General features: G+C 38.1%; 1 protein-coding gene across 2 annotated transcripts in view; it reads right to left on the reverse strand.

Moving 5' to 3' along the window:
- The window catches only part of SLC12A1 (solute carrier family 12 (sodium/potassium/chloride transporter), member 1), a 45966-nt gene extending 24935 nt beyond the window's left edge, over window positions 1-21031 (reverse strand). The window contains exons 1-12 of one of the 2 annotated variants that reach the window (XM_010082752.1): window positions 20621-21031; window positions 15077-15211; window positions 14776-14851; window positions 10869-10964; window positions 10088-10227; window positions 9526-9636; window positions 8607-8718; window positions 7988-8115; window positions 5209-5293; window positions 3387-3538; window positions 1684-1791; window positions 726-849 (exon numbers count right to left, since the gene is read on the reverse strand). In XM_010082752.1, coding sequence (XP_010081054.1) covers window positions 726-849; window positions 1684-1791; window positions 3387-3538; window positions 5209-5293; window positions 7988-8115; window positions 8607-8718; window positions 9526-9636; window positions 10088-10227; window positions 10869-10964; window positions 14776-14851; window positions 15077-15211; window positions 20621-21031 — 1678 coding nt within the window. Of the gene's footprint in view, window positions 1-725; window positions 850-1683; window positions 1792-3386; window positions 3539-5208; window positions 5294-7987; window positions 8116-8606; window positions 8719-9525; window positions 9637-10087; window positions 10228-10868; window positions 10965-11604; window positions 11701-14775; window positions 14852-15076; window positions 15212-20620 lie in introns of both variants that reach the window. The other variant, XM_010082751.1, reaches the window with a different exon arrangement.
- Window positions 21032-21997: the final 966 nt, after the last annotated feature.

Raw genomic sequence — 21997 nt, forward strand, 5'->3', positions numbered from 1 at the left:
TATTATGTACTCTGCAAGGTTATACTTGATACTCTGATTCTACAAACTGTCTCTTAGTGATGTAGATCTGGTGTAAATTTCAGAATTTTAAATGCATAATTGAGAGGACAGATGTGTTTCACAAAAAACTTATTGTTAAAACTTATTGTTTCATTTTTTAAATGGCAATCTGAATTCTCTCTACTAAACTTGCCATTTTCTTAGTGTCACACAGTTTGAATTTCAAATCTTGGAAAAACAAATTTAAAAATCCCCACACTCCTTAATAGGGTAGCTGGGATTTTCTACCACCAATGCTGGCAAATGGCTTTGGAGCTGGTTGTGGGGAAGGCTTGTCAGAGTAGGCTTCCTGTTTATCTCAGAATTACCTCAGGGGTATGTGCGATATAAACTGGAAAACCTTTTTCAAAGTTGTTGACTTTGCATTATTTGATATAGTTGTAAGTACTGCCCTCTTGCAGGGGAGCGAACAGGAATTGCACCTACTCTGCATCTTTGAAAATGAGGCTATGGTGGCGCTGAGATGGTAGTAAAGTCCCTGTTGGCTTCTTTTCGCCTTTGTTAAGAATAATGGAATTGTTAGCAGGGCTTTGAGTGTGCTTGGGCTTATGTCAGAGCTTATCTGACTGGAAATTTTTCTAGACATAGATAACCATTGTATTAAAATATCAGCTTATATAATTTCAAGACATGAGATTATAGCAGTTGTGTAATGATATACAAACCAATCAAAATGAACGCCATAGCAATGACGAAAGTGAGAACATATCCCCTGATGGGCTCGTTGTTTTTTCCATATCCTTTGGCAAAGAAGTGGAGCCCTTTGTAGATGTTGTCCTTGCAAAGAGCCTGGTAGACAAATCAGAACTTAATGCTGTTAAGCAGTGCTTTCTTGCGTCAGAAGAAATTCATTGTCTTTGCTAAATAAAAATTAAATCTATCTTAGTACTTGAGGGACATCTACTTCTATGGCACGGAGACATTCAGATATGGTGACGAGCCAATATCCTACTATATTATTATAAAATAGTATATGTACCTTATAATATTATTATAATATACTATATATTACAATATTGTATATATAATAGTAACTATATTATTATATAATAGAGTCAAAGGCATTTGATACTTATTCAGTGCTTTAAAAGATTAAATGAACAGCTAAACAGTCTAAATTGGAGGAAACTGAAGCACAAATCAGTGGCTTGGTGTAAGTTGTACAGTTTATCATTCTGTCCCATTCCATCTGTTCCCTTTCTGCCCACATTGCTGCTGCCCAGATAGCTTCTGGACAACTTGTTTGAGCACACCTGCTAGCACCTGAGTCTTATGGTCCTGAGGGCTCCTGCATATTCCTGGCACTACTGTGCTTACAGGGTAGCTTTCTGTAAGGGGATAGAAGTGCTCCTGAAGGTAGCCTTGAAACTATCTATAATAAGCACATGTGTATACCCCGCTCCTGCAGGAAAGCCGAGCTCTGACCAAAGGAACATTATCACCCATGTATGAAGGTGATAAGACCTGCCCATTTCTGTTAGAAAACATTCTATATACTGTTTTCCCTGCCTCTTCCTCCCATGTGTCAGTATTATTCAAATATATATCACATTTGGCACATAGAGATCGGCTAAATGTTATGTCTTTCATGTAAAACAGTATAAGGAAATAGATTAGTTTTACCTGGAACACCTTTGGTGCACTGACAAGAGATGCTAGAGCTGATGACAGAGTAGCAGAAAAGATGCCAGCTGTGATGAGAGGACCAAAGCCAGACACCATGCTCATCACCTTTAGGGAAAAAAAGAAAAGTTAGGTTTGCATTTGGGTGCACTTTTTGATCACAGACCCATTTAAGTATTCTGTTTCTTTGTGTCTCTGCTTTTTGCAGTTCTGAATTCAATATACTACAAACCAACTGTGAAGCAGGGAAATACTATGATTCCTATTTCAGTAAAAAGCAATGGAGATGTAGCCAAATTTTTATACAAGTATGCAGCTGTCTATTGAGGCAGATGAATACTCTGTGAGATTTTCTCACCCCCTTTACTCACTGGTTGCTGTAACAGCCTCTACTTAATGGGTAAATAGTCAGCTTGTAGCAAGAAGGGAAAATGGAAACAGCAGGAAAAAGCACCAAAGTCCAAAATGTGGTTGGAGCTGCTTCCTTTGGTTCGGGTTTTTTCCTTAATTATTTAATATGGTTAAAAAAGAGAGAACATGCCTGATTGTGCTGACGTAACAGCAGTGCTGCAAATGATGGTTACTGTCAGGCCTCTCTCAGCCCTCCCAGAGGGGCTGCGCTGGCCTCTGTGGCCACTGAAGCAAAAAGGTTGTTGAGAAGCACCAGACGAGGAAGCTAAAAGATGAAGTGGACAGATGTGATTTGCCAGATGCTTTTTGGTGTGCAGGAAGTACTCCAGGAGAGAAGCCAGTTAATTACGGATATTTGTCAGATGAAGACATATTTTTTCTGACTTCAGTCTGGCAAAGATAAATGCAAGAAGTGAAACTCTGTTTATGGCTGTAGGGAGGTCACTGATTTAAAGGGTTGCCCTGGGTCTGGGCAGCTGAACTGAGGTGGTAGTGAGGATGGCAACTGATCAAGAAAGGAAGGAAAAGGAGTCTGTGACAGGGACAGCATATCCCTTTTAAGTTGGTTACCCAGCCCTGTCATTTAGCAGAGCCAGCTGGGAAAAAAGCAAGTGACTTTAAAAGCTGTAGATGGCTGGTTGAAAAGCAAGTGCAGGTGGGTGGTGAGCTGCTCTCACAGGCCATGAAGCACTGGGGCTGAACAGACATCTGGGAGCTGTGGTTGTCAGCCTGCAGAAGAACTTCGCTTTGATGCTTCGCCTGAGCTTTATTTTAAAGAATAAAAATGGCAGACAGTCAGACAGAAAGACCCTGTTAACTTCTCACTTGATTTTTCACTTGACTATTTTTGTATACTTTTTTTAAAGAAGTCAGAACTCTGTTTTTTGTACCATGGCACAAACCCTTAACAGTGACCACAGCACCCCTGAGGTGAAATCACATCTGTGTGTAAAGAGCAATGAGATGAGTTGCTTGGCTCACAGGAGTTCCTGAGGCCTCTGTTAAGTCTGGATTTTGAGTCTGAAGATGTTACAGCATATACTGCTGCATGGTACTTGTTGAAAGAGGAGGTAAAGACCTTACCAGAGTGCTGAGAAGGCTAGTGATGGGCAATACGAAGGTAATGTGGGATGCAGGGGACCCTTCTCTTTGATTATTCCTATAGCTTTTTTCTTTTTTAGGTAAATGTGGATATCCTGTTGCAGTTAGTTGTCAGCAAATAATGTTTTTGCATGTTTGTACTTAATGTGTTCATATATTGCTTATGACTATAGATATCATCTCATTAAAACCTGAAAATTATTCATCAGCCCATAATCACATGGCTGACTTGCACATCTGGAAAAATCGTAGCCTAGGCTGCAGGCAGATGATCCATTGCAGCTCATTCCAGGTACAACTGTGTCGTTGATGTTCCCAGTAGCATCTCGTACAACACAGGAGGCTGTGGAAACAATTATATATTATTGTTTTCTTCCTTCATGACATCAGAAGAATGTTCTTGCCACACTTTGACTCTTAGTCTGTGCACATTTTGTACAACTGCTGCCTTAGTCTCATCCCAAAGAGCATCCGTTCATGCTGGGCAGAGATTCCTTCCCTGTATTGTGGCTTAGTTTCTCATGTTGTCTGTAACCAAATATTTACTGCTGTTACTTTTAAAATAATCAGCCATTTGACTAAAGAGGACTAGCATATTTCTGAGAGTAGAGAACTAAACAGAGATCAACAGTAAATGAACTAACTCAGAAGTATATTGTCTGCCTGTGACCACTTTTACAAGTGCCAGTATTCAAAAGAAACAGGTCAGTGAGGGTCTTAGGTCTAGGCATGCACTTTTTTTGTTTAAAAAGGACACAAAATTGCTTTAGAGACCCAGATCCTCAGCTGTTCCAATTGTCATAGCCCTACTGATACCGATATGGTGAGAAAAAATAGGAGAAATTACCTATATTCTTTTTGGTTTTGTTAGTATTTATGCTGTCTTTTTTGTCTGCCAGAAATGGGAAGAAAAGTGCTGATCTCAAAATCTTTAGTGGCCAAAATGTAAGTTTTTATGGTATCTTCAGATATATCAAAAGCATTGTTATTGAGAATCCCAAAGTAACCAGCATCTATTTAGCAAACCAATATGCAAACAGAAAGGAAAATAAAAAGTATTCCACTGAAAAGTAGACAGCTCTGATGTTGAAATACAGCTGTTGCTTGTGAGAACAGAACAGTGAAACAGATTTATGATAGAAGGTGAAGAATGACTACTTCCACTTTAATTGGGGGGGAAATTTAGATCCCAATAATGCAATAACCTGAGCTGCAGCTTGAATCGAGTATTCTGCCTTTTGCATAAAGTACAGGAACCACAAAAGTCAAGAAGACTTGAGATTCATCTCCCAGAAAAGGGAGTACCCTGCAGGGCTTTCATGCAGTATTGAAGTATTTGCTCATAAGGAAGAGTGTCATTTACAACACTCATACTATTAAAATAGAAAAAGAAAAATCTTTTTCTTGAACAGAGATTTATTGTGCCCTTGTAATAGGAATTTAACTGCATATTCCTCCAACACAGCCCATGGCTTCAGTACAGGTCTCCCTTTTACTCCTGAGTCTGTTTTGTTACCTCACATTCCAATATTGTAGAGCACCTAGTCGCGTAGTGCATCTTCTTTAAGACAGGTAATTGATTTCTGTCTTTGACATGTAGCATACAAAATGTGTGTGTTACCCTATTATTCATGAGTAAGACTAGTGAGAACAAGTAGAAGCCATGTGAAATTTCAATGTGAATGAGGAATGAAATATCAGTATATTGATCAGTGGTTCCTTTAATGTTTACTGTGTTTATGGATACTATATGCTAGTGGTCTTTGTCACTGAATTAAATGCAAAATTAGCCATAGAAGTGATATGAAAATCCAGCTGCCAAACAGGGACTTTGGTTTCTGCTGATTGCTGCTTTTTTTCCCCACTGTCTTTACATACAGTAAAATCAAACAATCTCTCTACATAATAAATCCACAGGTATGACAAAGCTGTGAGTTTAATCATCATTTGCATACCACACTTTCAAACTTTAACTGTATAAATTAAGACATGAAGCAGAGGTTCTGTACTTACCGGCACATATTGCAACAGCAATGTAAGCAATGGTTGTAATCAGGATGGCCAGCATTGTTCCTTTGGGTATTGCCCCTTGTGGATCCTTAAAACAAAGCAGTGACCCATAAACCAGTGTGAGTTCACGTGCTGCGTGCTCTCTGATTGCACTTGCATGCTAGGGAGTCCTGCCACATTCTGATATGAAGATACCTTTAGAGAGCAGATTTTTATCACACAGACCTGCACCAACATTTCCTGTTCCAGCACGTGGACAGTGAAGCAGTCCTGTGCCGCCGTGCTCCTACCCGGGACATAGTGAAGGATGTTCTACAGAAGCAGAGGTCACATTTATAGCAGCAGGAGAGTCCTGAGTTCTGCATTTCTGGGAGCTCCAAACTCTCTACACTGCAAGGGGCTTTATTTTAGTGTTTAATGATGTAATGGGCAAACAGGTACGGAGCTAACCATCAAACTCCTGTGGATGAGAAGACTGGGCCATTTTTGGTTAGTTGGTAAGATAGATGCAGGTAGTCACCCTGTACAGAATAAAGTACTACTGTGATTAGCAACTACTAATTCTTAGTTGTGTCTTCACAACAGGCTACTTCCTTTCGCTGTTTTGAAACTTTAGTACTTTATGCTTGTTGCATGGGTAAAACCAAAATACAGAGTTGGATTGTCACGTGAAACACAGGTGAATGACTTAACTGTGTTAATAATTAATATATTTTTAAGTGAGGTAAGGATTTATTGAGCTGAAAAAGAATTGCAAAGTCACTTCAGCTGCGTAAGACCTTTTGCTCTCAGATCATGGTACCTTTAATTTAGACGGTTCTGACGTGTGTGTCTTAGGTCACTGTTTTTGTGGAGTCTCATGCTGCAGTCTTAAACTCAGTAACCTTAAATCTTAGGATTAAAGCTTCTTAGAGGTTTACAACTTTTAAATGTTATCAATAATTACACACGTATTTAATATGATGTTAGCACTTTCAGGCCTGCTCCAGAACCCCCTGAAGTCCCTGGGAAGACTAGCTGCTTCTGTAGTAGGCTTTGGACTAGGCCACTACTTGAGTGTGTAGTGGCTACAGGAGCATGTACGTGTGCTTGCAACAAATTCTAAAGAAAGTTTGATTGGTCAGTTCTATACTTTTAAAAAGAATTCTTAGCTTGTCTTTTAGATTTCTGGAGAGGCTGGTTAATTTAATTAACCTGTCTAATGCATCTAAACATGCTCAGAAAAAAACTGGAGGACTTGCTTATAGAAATACACTTCTTGCCAGACTGAAACAACTGCAGAGAGCAACGGGAGAACTGCTTCCCTTGGTCTGCTCAGACTCGTTCAAATAGCTTATGAAAGAAGTGCTGCTGCTTTGGGAGTTTGCCATGTATAAAGAGCACCATATATGGCAAAAGAATTATTTTTGTTTGATAAAAGGATGGAGATCGTGCGAGACTGATTCAGTCTCAGTGGACAGAAGTACAATGATTTTTGGTTTTTTAATTAAAACTGGAATCTCATAGACGCTATTAGTGTCTCAGTTTCTATGTATTTCCCTCTGTGCTTGGCTTCAAAAGCAGTCTTCTGAAAACAAAGGAGATGAGGCATGCAATTCGGTGTGAGGAAGGGAAAAAGAACTGGTTGTCAGGGTTGGTAGGATCTGGTGAACTTGTGACTATTGTGCTAATACAGAAATAAGAGACCTTTGTCTGAATCCTTAAGGTATACAGGACAATCGGTCAATTTGATAGAGCCAAATAACTTCATTTGGCATGCTGGGGTTATCAAGGTGTGAGCCACATCTTTCTAGTGACTTTTTTTCTTTTTTGTTTTGGGGTGGGGTTTTTTTGGGTTTTGGTTTGGTTGTTGTTGTGTTTTAGTATTAGATTGCAAGACCTGAATTATGGATACCCCTGCTGCATTTCTGAATTTCTTATAATATTACAAAATATTGCATTGCTCCACGCTTACTAGAGATGTTTTAACAAATGCTTTGATTAGCTTTGAATTACTTGATCTTTACGTTTAGCTTTAAACACTCTTTTCATTAAATACACTGTGCAAAGTCATGAAAACTAGAGGGCACTCAAAGTTAAAACTAAATTCCTGTCTCTAATTTACCAGTACTTCTAGATACTGGAAATACCATCTTGTACAACTGCTATACTACAAGAGGGGAGTGGAGACCTGACAGAATGGCCACAGCAAGACAATTGGGCACCCTTGGACCTCCTTTCCCTTTCTCTTCAGACTGTTTCTTTTGTCACAGCTGCAAACCTGCAGCTTTTCCTTTGAGCAGCAGTAGTGACATGAGATTGGGACATACTTGCTTTCATTAAATTCTCTGTTTGCTCTGCCCTTGCTATGACCTTGGATAGAAAAAGCCAGTCTCCACTGATTCTTGTGAGTACAAACATGAGCTTTACAGGTATGCCTTTTGGGATTACGTTTTAGGAAATTTTGTAAAAGAAGAGCATCAAGTGATACACATGTAATTTCTCTTATGTCATGTGCTGCTAATGGACCATTAATGATATAATATTACAGGTTTTTGAAACATGCTTTTAAATTATGTAGCAACCCAAATCTGAATGCAGTTATTTGTGTAAATAGACATAATGCATCATGAGAGAAAATGTGAACTGATGTTTTAAATAATAAAGCAGGTACTTAAAAGTGAGAGTTTTTCTTCCTAAAGTAAGACAAGATTTAAAACTGAATACAATGTTGGTTCATAATTTCTTTTCTAGTTCTTTTTTCAGCCTACAGCTAGTATTATGAAGTTAATGAAATACGTACTTTCAGATCTCCTGAGATATTGGCTCCTGCAAGAATGCCAGTGGCGGCTGGGAAAAAAATGGCAAACACGGAGAAAAATCCTTCTCCACTTCTGAAATCTGGTCCAAAGTTTTCTGCAAATATTGATGCTGCAAATATAGGTGAAAATGAAACATACCGCCAGGATTTGATGCCAAAGTTACTTAATGAAGGAGGTGAATAAGCTAGTCTTTCATGTCTAGACAACAGGGTTTGAATCTGTCTCATATCATAAGCAAAGTGAATTTGATTTCCTCAGTCTGGTCCCCAGTTGGATGTGCTTATCTGCATCTCAGAGCTACAGATGCATATTGAAGTGACAGGACTGTCACTACAGCACTTGCACTTAGCTCTGTGTAAAAGTTACTGGGCTCTGCTGATATATAAATGACTCAAGCTGCAGCTAACTGCTGTCAGCTTCAGCAGCAGAGAGACAGGCTCAAAATCAAAGATTAAATAAATTCCCTTGGTCTGCAAGCTTACTTAAACTTCGGCAGAAGATCCTGATCTTGTGACCTTTTTCAGTGGAATCTTTAACTTAGTATGAAGCCAAAAAAGAATGCAAACTTACAATTTTGTGATAGATAATGAAGTTACTTGCCTTGGTAATTAAAAAAGCCTTTTGCCTTCTTTTCATTGTTGGTAGGAATGACTGTCCCAATAAAGAAGTTAGCAATGGCAACAAGGAGAACAACTAGAAGAATAACTTGAGCCTATTAACAGAAACAAAAAGATTTTTTCTGATGATTTTAATTTGCATTAACTGTGAAGATAGCTATATAGTAAGTTATCTGTATGTGTTCCCTATGACACATTACTAATTTCTGTAGGTTTCAAAAATACCAGGAATCAAGGTACCTGAATTGACTAATGACAACAGCAGATAGTTTTTACTAAGGGTAAAAGGTCTTCAAGGGTTATAATATCTAATTGTTTTTCTGATCTCTTTTACAAGTAGTTCTAGTCTCCATCACAGCAGAATTTAAAAATAAGGGTGTTACTCTGGACCTGATTTCAATAGCTGCATTCCACCCTCTAAAGTATTTCCATTTGAATTTCCATTTTGAGCTTTTTTTTTTTTTACTGGTGAAGGAATAGCAGAAATCATTAGAGATAAAGGAATGGATAGCAAATAGAGCTCTCCTGCTGAGCAGGGCTTGAGAAAGTACAGTGATAAAATATATTTTTTTTACTACTGTTTATTCTGTCAAGCTGCATCAAAAATTAAGGGCAAAAGGGGCTCTTACCCAAAGCTCTAAATGATGCCATGAATTATAAAAATCAATATAATCAAATTGTCTGCAGAACACAAGCTTCCTCTTCCCTCTTAAATGTACGTTCAAGGAAGAGCATGGAGTAATTGTGCTTTCATTTAATGTAATTATTAAACTGCTGTTGCTTTTAGAAAGTTTAGGTGTAAACTGGGTGCTTTTGAAAATTACACCTGTTGTGCTGCATTCCTCACTACAAATGCTGTACAGTAATATTCTGCTTGCTTTTATGTTCTTTTAAAGGTTTACCTTTGCTTCCCATTCCATGCCAGCAACAGAGATGCCGAGAAGACATACAACAGTTATGGTACCTATTATTCTGATGTCATTGGACTCATCTACCATCAGTGTATCACTCTCCTGAAACCAGTAAGAAATGTTATTTGAACCAATCTTTCTCTGCCCAACTGGTAGGATCAGGTAACAAGGTGAAATAGAAAGCAGTGAGCTGCCAAAGTTTCAGAGATTTGTAAGACCAAGTGTTTGTATTTCGTATTCCAGCTGGCTCTTTGTAGCTAGGGTTATTTGGCTGTCTAATTAGATGTCTGTTCCTTTTCTGATTTTGAGGTTCTTTTTGAGAAATGTATGAAATATATTCATAAGTTATAAATAATGGAGAAGCACTCTATGGCATCTTTAGACAGACCAGCTTCTTCCCTGCTAAAGATGTCCCTCAAGCCTCACCGAAAAAGTATCACCATTGACACAAACATATACAACAAACAAACAAAAGCAAACCAAAACAAAAACCCCACAAAACAAAACAAAAAACAAACCTATGCAATCATATACATGAAACATGTACATTTACCTTAAGAAGTTCTACAACTGTTTCGGCAAATCCAACTACATACATAGCAACTGCCACTGCGTTTGCAAAAGCGAAGATAAGTCCTATAGATCCACCAAACTCTGGGCCTAGACTTCTTGAGATAAGATAGTATGCTCCACCTGTGGACAGAAATGGTTGTTATTTCAACACAACTAAATGCTCAGGTTTTGCTCATTTTTCTCACATAACTAATACCACAGGAATTTCTGCTTTTAGCCTAACAAACATAATCAATATTTGCCATATATTAATAGAGGACTGATAAAAAAAGGAATGTGCTTTGTACTGGTTCTGCCTTCAGGAAAACTTTTTAGTGCATATTAGCATGCAAAACTGGACCTTCAAATAATTTTTCATGATTCATAATATAGTAACACAGAGCAGAGAGAACCTCACTTCCAGAAAGGTTCTGACTTCCTTGGATCTATCCCAGTGCTAGCATGAAAGATAATATTCTGTGGTGCATCTTAAAGCTCCTGCATAGTGATGCAGTGAATCTTTAATCTTTGTTGCATATCACCATAAATGAAGCATATTTGTCAGTTAATTATTTCATCTAATCTCACTGTCACTTAATATTTATTGTCAGGAAGTGTTTAAGATTATGTACACTTTAATTTGCTGTTGATCCATTCAGAGAGATGACTCCAAGCATATTTATTTATTATCGCTTTGCTTATAACACAGTTATCTCAATTCCATTTTTTTCTAATCCAAATCTGCGGATTTTTGTAATTTTCATGAGATCATATTCACTTACCTCCTCTTACTACTCCATTAGTGCAAATGGCAGACATGGAGATACCTGTTAATGTTGTTACTACTACACTCAGAGCAATAACTATGATTCCAAGACCTGAAAGATCCGAAAAAGAAAGCATATTCAAGTGTATTCAAATACCTGTTCTGCTTAAATGATGTAGTAAGAACTTGCCATTTCCCACAGAGGTTGGAGCAGACCAGTTACAACTTTAAGGCTCTGAAATGCACTAAAAATTGTTTTCATAAAATACCTGACATGCACTTTTCCAGCAAAATTATTTACTCGTCTTCCAAGGAGTGGCTGAAACGTAAGGAGTTTTATAAAGAAGGTATTAAATTGAAGATATCCGCTGATCTGCATCAGTCATTAAAATGAGAGGAAGAGATGCCTCATGATCAGTTTGTCCAAGGATGTCCAACCTGGAATGCTCTGAAGAAAAAAGACCTGCTGAAAGGTAATGGGAGAACTCCATGAGAAGCCAGAAGCCATCCCTTGCTCAGCGGTAGGCAGGAACATCTGAAACGTACTTCACAGACTGAACTGAAATCTGGGACTTGTTATAAGTGACAACTCAAACATGCCATAAATTGTGATTAGAGGTGGCTAGAATTGTTACCTTGCAGTTCCTTTGGATGTACCATTTGGTTTATCATCCCTCTGGCTTGCCTCACATGAAAATAATACATAAAGACCTTTTTGGGCTTGAAAGCATTAGTAATGCTAAGATTTTTACCTCCACGGACAAACCCATTAGTTGCTATTGCAGAAGTTGACAACCCAGTAATTGAGGTTACCATTGTGGCGAGAAGAATTATGATTACTCCAAGACCTGTCAGTAGTAAGAAGATAAAATATTTTACTCATGTTCCACGATTCCTACAAATTGTTCTCTCTTTAAATTGAATTTTCAGGCCAGAATCCAAGCAATAAACTGAAAAGATGGTTTGTTGACCACTTGCAGTTTGCAGAACATTTCCAAGAAGCCTATGTCATGGTAGTAAATTACTCCCATCAGTCTTCAAGCTGTGATTCTTTCTGATAGCAGTACCCTAGCCAGAAGCTCTCATGATTTTTCAAAAGCTGGAGAAAATGAACAAACAAGTGTTGCAATGAATGCTTATATCTGCCTTTAATATACATCCTGGCTGTTTAAGTGAAGAGATCGACACATTAACCAGAGCTCTTGTAAGAATGCTGCTGTCTTTCATCAGTTAATTAAATATTGAATCAAAGAAAGACTGTATAGTTTCATAGTGCACCAGGACAAGGAGTCTATCAGGTAGAGAGACAAGAACTGAGTGTGAGCCTTCAATATCCTGACTTGCCAAGCTATCAAGTGCTGTACTTGCCCATTCTCTCCTCAAAAAAAAAAAAAGGTAGTTTTACTCTAACACAAGACAAACATTTGAAAATTGAAATATTGCTTTTTAGATGTCATTTACTTTAACAGGTGACCTCTAATGTATAATCTTACAGAACTTAGAATCTTTTTTTTTTCAGCTGGTACCACAAAATTGTCTAATAAAACTGAAATCGTAGTCTGAAGATGAGTGATAGGTGATTAGTTATAGGTGAACTGGGTTTCAGTTTGAGTGAGACTGAAATCTGAGTATGTTTCCAATCTTTGGCTATACGGTCTTTGGCTAACCATTCCATGTATAGGTACAAAATCAGTCCTTGGAGAGTTCCCAGATGTTAGGTGGAAATATCAGACTAGGTTTGGACCTGGAACCTTGTCAGGAGCATACTGTCCTTTTTTTTTTTTTTTTGCACCTGATGATAAACAGAGAACCTTGTTGTAATGTTGGGGGTTTTTTTTCCCCCTGTAAGAGCTTTTGTCCAAGACAACCTATCAGGATATGGAAATAATTGAGTTTTCTCTCTTTGGCCCTCTAATGATGACGATATAAATGGTGTCCAGATGGTGGTTTAACTGACTCCTTTAATTTCCATGTTAGTAGCAGTAGCCAGTGAAATCTTAGTGATGATGAGCTTCCATCACTGTTCTCCTTAAGCAGCTTGGTTAGGGACTTGGAGCTTATTGCTTAGAAGACATTCAGAAAATGCATTGAGAAATTATTCAAATGGAATTTTCAGAAGTAAAACTAACCTTCTTATATAAGGCATGCAATTTTACAAAGCAGCAGCAGAGCAATAAACCATAAGAAAGGAGGGTCTGCTTATCAGTGAATTAAAATGGTAAAATTAAATGTGAAAGCAGAAAGGCTGTAACTGATGCTGGTGCAAGTTAATGTTACAATCTGATTAAAGTTTAGATCGAAAACTGGGCATATGGCTGCTAAGTAAGTTGTTCTAAAATGAATTACTCTTGCCTATGGCTATTCTCACACCTCAAAACAAAGTAATACTTCTTGATGATCTCAATAAGTTACTAAACTGCCCTTAAAAACCAATTTTGCATGAAACCCCAGAGCAAAGTCTTGGCGATATTAAGATGCAGAATTTTCATGGCAAGGCATATACTTATGAGTGCCCTGGGCTGTACGCTCTCATTTGGTATGCATCATAAAATCAGCAAGCACCCCTTTGTCAGGCACAGCACTAGAGCTGTGCATGGAGCACTGCAAAAGTAGGTGCAGTTCTTCCGCTTAGTTCTGGAACTTTTATTGTTTGGGGTTTTTTCTGCTTGTGTCTCTGTAAGTTTGTGACCGGACTTTTTTCTTAATAAGCATTTAATTTGTTTTTCTTTTTAAAAGCTCAGTCTTGCTCGAGTGAAATTTCTGGGAAGTTACTGTATTTTGTTGGAAATGAGACTTAAACCATGCAAAATTTTGGAGATGTTTCCCTTCAGTGTTTCATTTCACTTCCATCAACAAGGAAGAGAATGATATTTATATTCAATATGAATTTGAGCACTGGGTTTTATCCAAGATCAGAAGAGTTGACACTCTGAGGCCAGAGTTTGGACTCCAGCTTGTGTCTACTTAATATTTCCATTCTGTGAGAATCCAAACGGGAATACTTGCCATCCACCCTTTGGATTGCTGTTTTTTTATGACACTTGGGTGCCAGTCAAAGATTAGGGCCCCACTAGTCTAGACTGTATGATCATGTAACACAGAGCGACACTGCCATCGCAGTTTATGTTTCTGTGCTTCCCCAGAGCACAGCTACTGATATGTTGCACCTTACTGAGCTGCTTGTAGTTGCTGGAGTTTCTTGCAGTGTTGTGAGCCCTTTCCTCTCTCACTGGTTTCATTGGACACTCAACAACATGCTGAATGGAGGCCTTGGGGCAGAGTCTCCCAGGAACTGGGATCTGGGATTTGGATTGATTAAACTGCACAATGAAGAAGCAAAGATACAGCACACAATGAAGTATACTTAGTTAATTTACACGAAAGCTGTAGCAGAGTTTTTAAAACTTAGTGTTTCATAGTACACGAGTATCTAGTGCTGTGCTATAGTTAAAAATAACAAAATCCTGATGAGACCTCCTTTCAGTTCTGTTTTCATCTTTGCAGAGAAGTGTGAAGAAGCGTTAGTTTTAATATGTAGATGACAAGGTTTGGGATTCACAGATAAGCAAAGTGTGAACTCTTAAAGGTTAACTGTACGCACATATTAGAAATTGGCCCGAGCCATGAAGTTTACATCTGTTACAGAATCTAAATACAAATTTCACCAAAGCTTAGAAATATTCAAATGTGATGATCATATGCATAGTTAACAGATCTGTGCCTCTAAGCAGTAATTTGCCTGTGAGTCTGGAAAATTCCAATAGTTTGGAGGATTAGCATCTTTTACCCTGGCAAGCATTTGAAAACATTATTTAGTTCAACATGCAAATGCACATCTCAGATTATATATTAATTATGATCATGTATATTGCATCCTCTTTATCCCTTTCACTGTTGAAAATTATGTTAAACAAGATACATACCAATTCCCGCTTGACCCACAATCCAGGAAAGTCGAATAAAAAGCATCACACCCCAAATATTAAGCATACATCTTACCTAGGTTTTAAACAAAAAAATACTGCATTAGTGCAATGTTGAATGTAGTGATAACAGCCAGAATGATGGTAGTGTGTATTTTAAAGTGCAGGCTTTTAAAAAGCACCCCAAGCATCCCTCAAGTCCACCTCCCTTTCTTACTTCTTAAAAGACCTTAGTTGTTGCAAAACTAATCTTATGTTCTTCTATTTTTTTTTTTTTAAGAAATGCAGATAAGTTTCTCACCAGCACACCCTTCACCCATCCGAACTTGACAAATCCTGTTTTGTTTTCTTCTTCCTTGCTGACTGCTGTCTCATCTCCAGTGGTGCTTTCTCCATTAGCCACTCTCTCGACTGAGCCGGTGCTCACGGCTATGTTCTGAAGGATCAAGCAGAAAACAAATACATTTTTGTGCCAAGCAGAGAACACCTGGCTGCATAAGAGACATGGAATAAAGGAATTCCAAAGAAGATCAGGTTTTACTGTCTCTGGAGTAGAATGCAATATTCTGCTCACACCAGGCATCAGCAGGTGGGCTTGCTAACAGCGAGAAAAGATGAAAGAAATGCTTAAGCAGAGTAAATACATTATTATCTGATACTGAGTTGTATTTATTGTAGACTGTATTCATCATACGTGTTGTGTTGATATGTTAGTAGGGCATCTAACATAATGAGGGTCTCGTGGTTGGCCTCTACATGCTGCTGCAACAATTTATGAGTAACGTTAAGTGGAGAACCAGGTATAATTGCTCACTAGTGAAAAGAAACCTAGCCGAGTGCTGCATGGCAAAGTTATGTGATGAACTCTGGTGTTTTCCGTTGGATAAAGTACAAATATAATTGCAGCAGCAAATAGGTAACATATTCTTGAGAAGTCAGAGAAATACCAGTGAAATGTAGTAAATAATGCAGTAAATGAATAATGCTTTCTGTGGTTTAGCCACCTCTGGTATAACCATAGTAGATGGGATTAGGAATGCCATATTTGTAATGTAACCAGAATAAATAGCCCAGAATTTCAGATCGTTCACATCCCGTTAGACATAAATCTGTATTTTATCTCTTCAGCTCTTCTGACCCAGAATCTTTGAGGCAATTTAGCATCATGATATGTTTCTTGTGGCTTGAATAGGAATTACTCATGGTACTGAGGTTTATACTCGTTGTTATTGCTGCTTTATTTCTTTTAAATTTTTTTTTAATACAGAGTTCTGACTAGTTTTGTGAGGATTTGGCATTAGGTTAACTATTGCCAGGTGTTGTCTGGGTCCTCTGCAAAGACCTTCAGGAAGGACCGTGTACCTTGCCATAGCCTGGCAGAGGGTCAGGAGCATGCGTCACTTCTGGAGAGGAATCAAGATGCTTTTAGGGTTTGGAGGGGGATGAAGATATTTCCAGATTAATTAAACTGGCCAAGGAGGGGAAACATCTGTGATTCTGTGAAGCTCATGAAGTTTTTTGTCTTGTTTAAGCTTCAAGGCTGTTTCTGTATTCTGTCCACAGACTCAAAAAAACCCCCCACAACGAACAAAAACAAAACAAGACATAAAGACCAACTATATATGATGCTTATACTAATGTCTGGACTCCCCCCTCATGGATGGGGGCTCTAGCCACTATGACGCAAGGCTGTAGAATGCCTTTGACACAATAAATCCAGGATTGTGCTCACAAATGAGAAATAAGTGAGTGGATAATACATTTTGACATGTACTAAACTTGGTGCCTATGGCCCTTTTGGCCCTAAATGAAATGGGAATACAAGATCTATTGAAAGCCTGTGAGTTACTTGAGCTCCTGAGTTACTTAGATAATTTTGACAGTTCTTACCCTAAAATAATAATGGATGTGTTTTCTCAAAATACAGTAAATTATTAAAGTGAGTTAAGGAAGGTTAACAGAATAATATAAGCTTTTTGTTACAGTGGTTAGACAAAAAAAAAAATGAAAGGGTTCAGTCTTTGTACTTGAAACAAGTTGTTTCCTATGTAGTTTGAATTAATTTATGCTCTCTATGCCATTATCATAAATTATGGCCTTAAATCTTCCATAAATGCATTTTAAATTGGTGTGCTTTGGTGAATGATTGGTTATTTACCAAGCAGCTGTACCTGTGCTACTCATGCATTAAGGATGTGGAATAAAAGTGACACAACGTTTTGAAAAGCTACCAAAATAAAAAGTTAACTGCTTAAAAAAACAAAAAACAAAAAACAACAACAACAAAAAACCAAACAAAAAACCCAACATTTTCCTTTCCTTGTTTCAGAACAGTTTAGCCTTCATCTCTCCTGAGGATAAATATGATGAGCTCATCAAGTCTCCGTAACAAGTGTGGAGAACAGCCAAGATGAAGAAAGGTTAGATGATTTCTTCTGTAGGGTAAATATTAGGCTCAAGTAATTATCACCAGCCATCAGCTGTGAAATAGCACTTAGACTATTTTTTAGGGATTTAATTGGCGTTTTGTGGCTTAATGTGTGCAAAAACTGACACCTCTTGCTAAAAGATGACACACATTTAACTCCAGCAGTGTGGGAACTGGATATTTGAAGTTTCTTTCAGCCTGCCTTGCATTCTGACATTTGAAAAATTACATATTAAAAATGTATTAAATGTTAATATTTATCGTCTGATGTTAAGCCCAGCATCAAAGCACAATGCTTTGTGATGTTTAGAAATCTGAAGTCAAACATATGTCACTTCTTATCAGAATCTGGCAATGGGCTGTGACAGGACAGCTCTCTTCAACAATTTGAGTTTCAAAAAAGCTGGAGGTGAAGGGGGCAGGATTGCCTTGGGGTATGGTGTGGTAAACCCAGATTTTAGTGTTAAAGAAAAAAGGAATAAAGCATCTTCTCCAGAACTGCATATTGGGCTATTAGTCTAACCCCCATACAGGCTCAGTGTGGCATTTCATCCCCTCCTTAGTGGTTGCTAGAGAGCCTGCTGCATGCTGGGGCTGGTGGAGAGGCACCCATCCAGCCGTCCATACTGCTTTCACCTCCTGATAGGAGCTCAGCTTTTTCATACCATCTTAACTCCCTTCCCTACTAATCTGCTATTTGGTGATGTCGTGTTTGTTTATTCTTCAGAATAAGCTCTGTAGACCGAGGTGATTTGTCCAAGGTCACAAAGTGAGTCCATGGGACAGCCAGGAGTAGACTCCAGCCATGCTAATGGTGGGTCGTTTGTTCCAGTGCTGTGGTTAGTGGTTCCCAGACCAGGGCTACAACTCACATAAAGGCACAGGGTTGCCAGCATAACAAAAATCCTGTTACTGCTGACATTCACTTTCCTATTTTGGGAGGCATAAGATTATTCTTCTGTAAGATGGATACTGGAAAAAGTCTGGGAATTACCAAGTTAGGTGATGCTCTTTTTCCTAACAGTCACAACTTGTGAAGCAATTTTCCCTTCATTTTATTCTTTTTAATATTCTCTAAGTGAAAGCCTCAACAAATCTAATATTGTTTAAAAAACCAAACCATTGAGTGATGCAACAGCAAAAAACCTGAATTTTCTGTAATGGTCAAAACTGAAAATCTCTTAATATGCTGAAGTTCAGTACATGTTCATTCAGCATTATGATCAAAGACAAAATAGACTATTTTTCTCCTCTCTGGCCACTACCGAAGTAAATTATAAGAGGAAGTTTTTTCTGGGCATAGAAGAGTGTTTAGTCCCTTGAGTAGCAGTTTATGCATCTGCAAGTGAGAAGGGCTACCAAATTCATACTCTTCCCTTTTCACATCCATTTTGCGTTCATTTTTGGAAATAAATGATTAGCCAGCTAACCTGTTTCTCCTTTCTATGTAAGCCATTTTATGCAGGTCTGTGGAGACCTTCATTTAAATAAGTCAGGCCAAAACTAGGAAGCTGTCCTAATAAGATCCTAAAGAATCAGGTCCTAATTTCCTAATGGCTATTTTTTTCCTTGATTTCATTACTGTCCTCCTTAGGACAGAAAAGTCTCCAGAGAACTGGAGTTTGACCAAGATCTAGACCAGTATCAGATGCTTGTCCAAATTATTCAGGCCTCAGAAGTATCTAAAACTGAGTGGAATGGTGATGAGAGCATGTTTTCCCTGGAGACTTCTCATTTCAGTATTGCCCAACACAGAAAAAGAATAGGGTTGGGGTTTTTTTCTGCATGTTGACACTTCTGGTCTGAGTTTGGCTATAGGGGTGATCTCTCTCTTTCCAGCCCTGCCCTGATAAACACAAAATTAAGAACCTCAAAAAAAGTTTTTATTTTAATTCTGTAAGTAGATGTATCCTGTGTCTCTCCTCTGCTTTTTAGAGTGAACTTGGTATTGTGGCTAAATGGGGAAGAGTCTAATTTTACCAAAGTCAGTAGAGTATCATATTATTCCACTAATGTTTTGCAGTAGGTTTTTTAACAGTTAACTGTTTCAAAGTGATAAATCGAGTTATTCTTGTCCCTGAAAGTTCTCATTACAGCTTTCCACACTATTTATTTTGCATGGATGTGATTCTTCTGCATAGGGAAATCAATCCTTAAAAGATCTAGATTGGTGAATAGACAGCAAAATTCACCTGTCCACCTATCTGAGGCGGTAACTCAGAAGTTAGTGAAAATCTGGTATTTAATATTACCAACTTCTCAAATTCTTTCCTGTGGAAGTTCTGAATGTGCAAACCCCAAAAGATTATACCTGACCGATGTATATTCTTCTGATAGGTAGCCATAGAGGGTGACAAAAGTGGGGATTATCATAATAAAGGGCATGTTTTGGTATTTTATTGCCCATTTACTGTAGTGCCTATGTAGAAAAAAAATGGAGGAAACAGGAAGAGTCTGCAAAGGGGAAGTTTTTTCCATAAATACATTGGTCATATGTATCAATAGTAAACTACTACATTGTGTTAACCAAAAGTTCGTCCACTCGGAAGGGGAGAGGAGAAATAGCCCTGCAAAATCTTTCAAAGAGAGGTTAGCCAGTTGTATCCTATTCAGTAGTTCTCTCTGTAAGTGTATTTTACATGGATATAGTCCCATCTATTACATGAGCAAAGTCTAAACAGCTCTTCTGTGCTATAGATTAAGAGGAATTTAGAGAAATTATTCCTCCATAAATGCTTTCTATGTAGTCATTCAAGAGGTTCTTCAGATTCCCTCCAAATTCACTGGTGTAATGAGTACGAAGGCCTAAATTCGTTCACTGAATCAGTACCTGAAACTCGTCTCTCTCCCTCTTCTGAGCAGTTTCAACCTCACCACCCTTGTTCTGGATCCTTTCTTGCTGTTTGAATGGTTTGTTATAGCAATAAACAGGTAGTGCTCTGGATTTCTGATTAGTTGAAATTGCATTTATTGCATGTAACGTATTTTATTTTTATAATGCTTATAGATATATTAATGAATACAGCAGAGGAAGCCATGAAATTTAGTTAATGCATTGATGTTAAGTTCAAGTTTAGAATAAGTGTGAATTGTGTAGCTTGGTTAAATTATGAATTGATATTAATCATCTGTCCTAATTCTAAGTGAACCAGAAGAGATACAGTAGTTTTATAGTTTTTGACAAATTTAAGCTATGTTTTTCTGCTAATCAAGTATATTACTATCACCTTTTAATAAAAATCTTTGCTTTGAGAAGGTACAGGGCAGAAAACATACTGCAAGAAATATGGTAAGTGATTACGTGTACTTTCTCTCTTGGGCAAGGTCCATGAATTTAAGGACTTTCTCATATTAATAAACAGAATTAACAGCCTGGAAATGGAATAGAGAAAATTTGTGTCTTTCCTTTCCACTTACCTTTGCCAGTTGTTCATGAATTTCTAATAAGCTTGGTCTGCTGAGTTTATTCCCACTGACGCTGCCAGTGTTTCTATAATAATCAATTTTTGGAACTGGGTCCACTGTGTTATGGCCAAAAGTTTGTAGGTAATACATTTTAGTGTGAGTATCGTAGGGATGTAAACTAGCTTCTGTTTTCTCCCCATTTTGAAGGAAATTGTCATATAATTCTTTTTTTCCTGGTCTGTAACTGATTCTCAGTCTGTTATGTGCTTCGTCAGTAAAAGATGTTTCTTCGTAATGTGGTGGGTCAGAGCCCACATCCTCTTGGGATGTTTCATTGTTGTCATGGCTTTCATTAATTATGTTAACTTGAAACCGATTTGCATTTGGATCCAAAAATACATTTGGCGAATTATTCATTGACATCTTCAGGGATGCTATAGACTTCAGTCACTGGTCCGTTTACTCTTCTGTAGCTGCAGCGAGTCAGTTTTAGCTACAGCAAAGGGTTTAGGGCTGCTGCATATGAAATCTTTGCTCTTAGAGTAACAAAGTTCTGAGAAATTTTTCTTGAAATCTCTAAGCAGTCTTCCTAATATTGTCCGTTGTGTTTCTGCCATAAAAATAAAAATAAAACATTTCTATTAACTTGCACAGATGTAGATAAATTTTCTACCATAAGCTCTCCCTTGCCTCACCAGATATCCATGAGACTGTAACCCTATGACTTGTTCAGTAAAAAAATAGTTGAGTCAAAGACTGAGTTTGTGGGGATGTTTCCATCTGTGATGGATGCACTCGACCCCTTACCCAAACGGTAGTGGTGGTTTGGTACAGGCTCCAAAGGAGATAATGGCCTAAGCCGTAACCAGGCCAAGAACTCCTCTAATTTCAATCTGTTGTCTGAAAGCCCGCAAAGGGGCAGAGTGACACAGTGAGCATCCATGCATATGAGCATGGAACACCAATCATGCGATTAACACGTGAATAGCGGGTGGCTTTTCCAAGACTCATTTATCAAGGAACAAAGAAAGTTTTTCCTTGTGGGTACAAGGAGTCTCGTGCATACCTTTTCCACCCTATGTAATTTGACTACAAGCGAACCACTTTATTCCATAAATATGACAGTCTAAGTGAACCTTCTTTGAGCTCTCCCAGCTGAGCAGCCTGGCTGCATGGCAGTGATCTCAAGGTTGCCCCTGAAGGTTGCTCCTCGAGACAGAGACACCTTTTACCAATGGCAGATCTTTGGTAAGTGACTGATATCGTGCATAACCTTGTAGTATGGTAACTTTGATTTTGTCTTGGTAACTTTGGTTTAGTCTTTGCAAATGATTTGTGCCTTGGCAGTTCTGAATCATTGTTCGAATGATTGTGCCATACAGTAGTAGA

The sequence above is a fragment of the Pterocles gutturalis genome, unplaced genomic scaffold (assembly GCF_000699245.1).
Source record: "Pterocles gutturalis isolate BGI_N339 unplaced genomic scaffold, ASM69924v1 scaffold2755, whole genome shotgun sequence".
NCBI lineage: Eukaryota > Metazoa > Chordata > Aves > Pterocliformes > Pteroclidae > Pterocles > Pterocles gutturalis.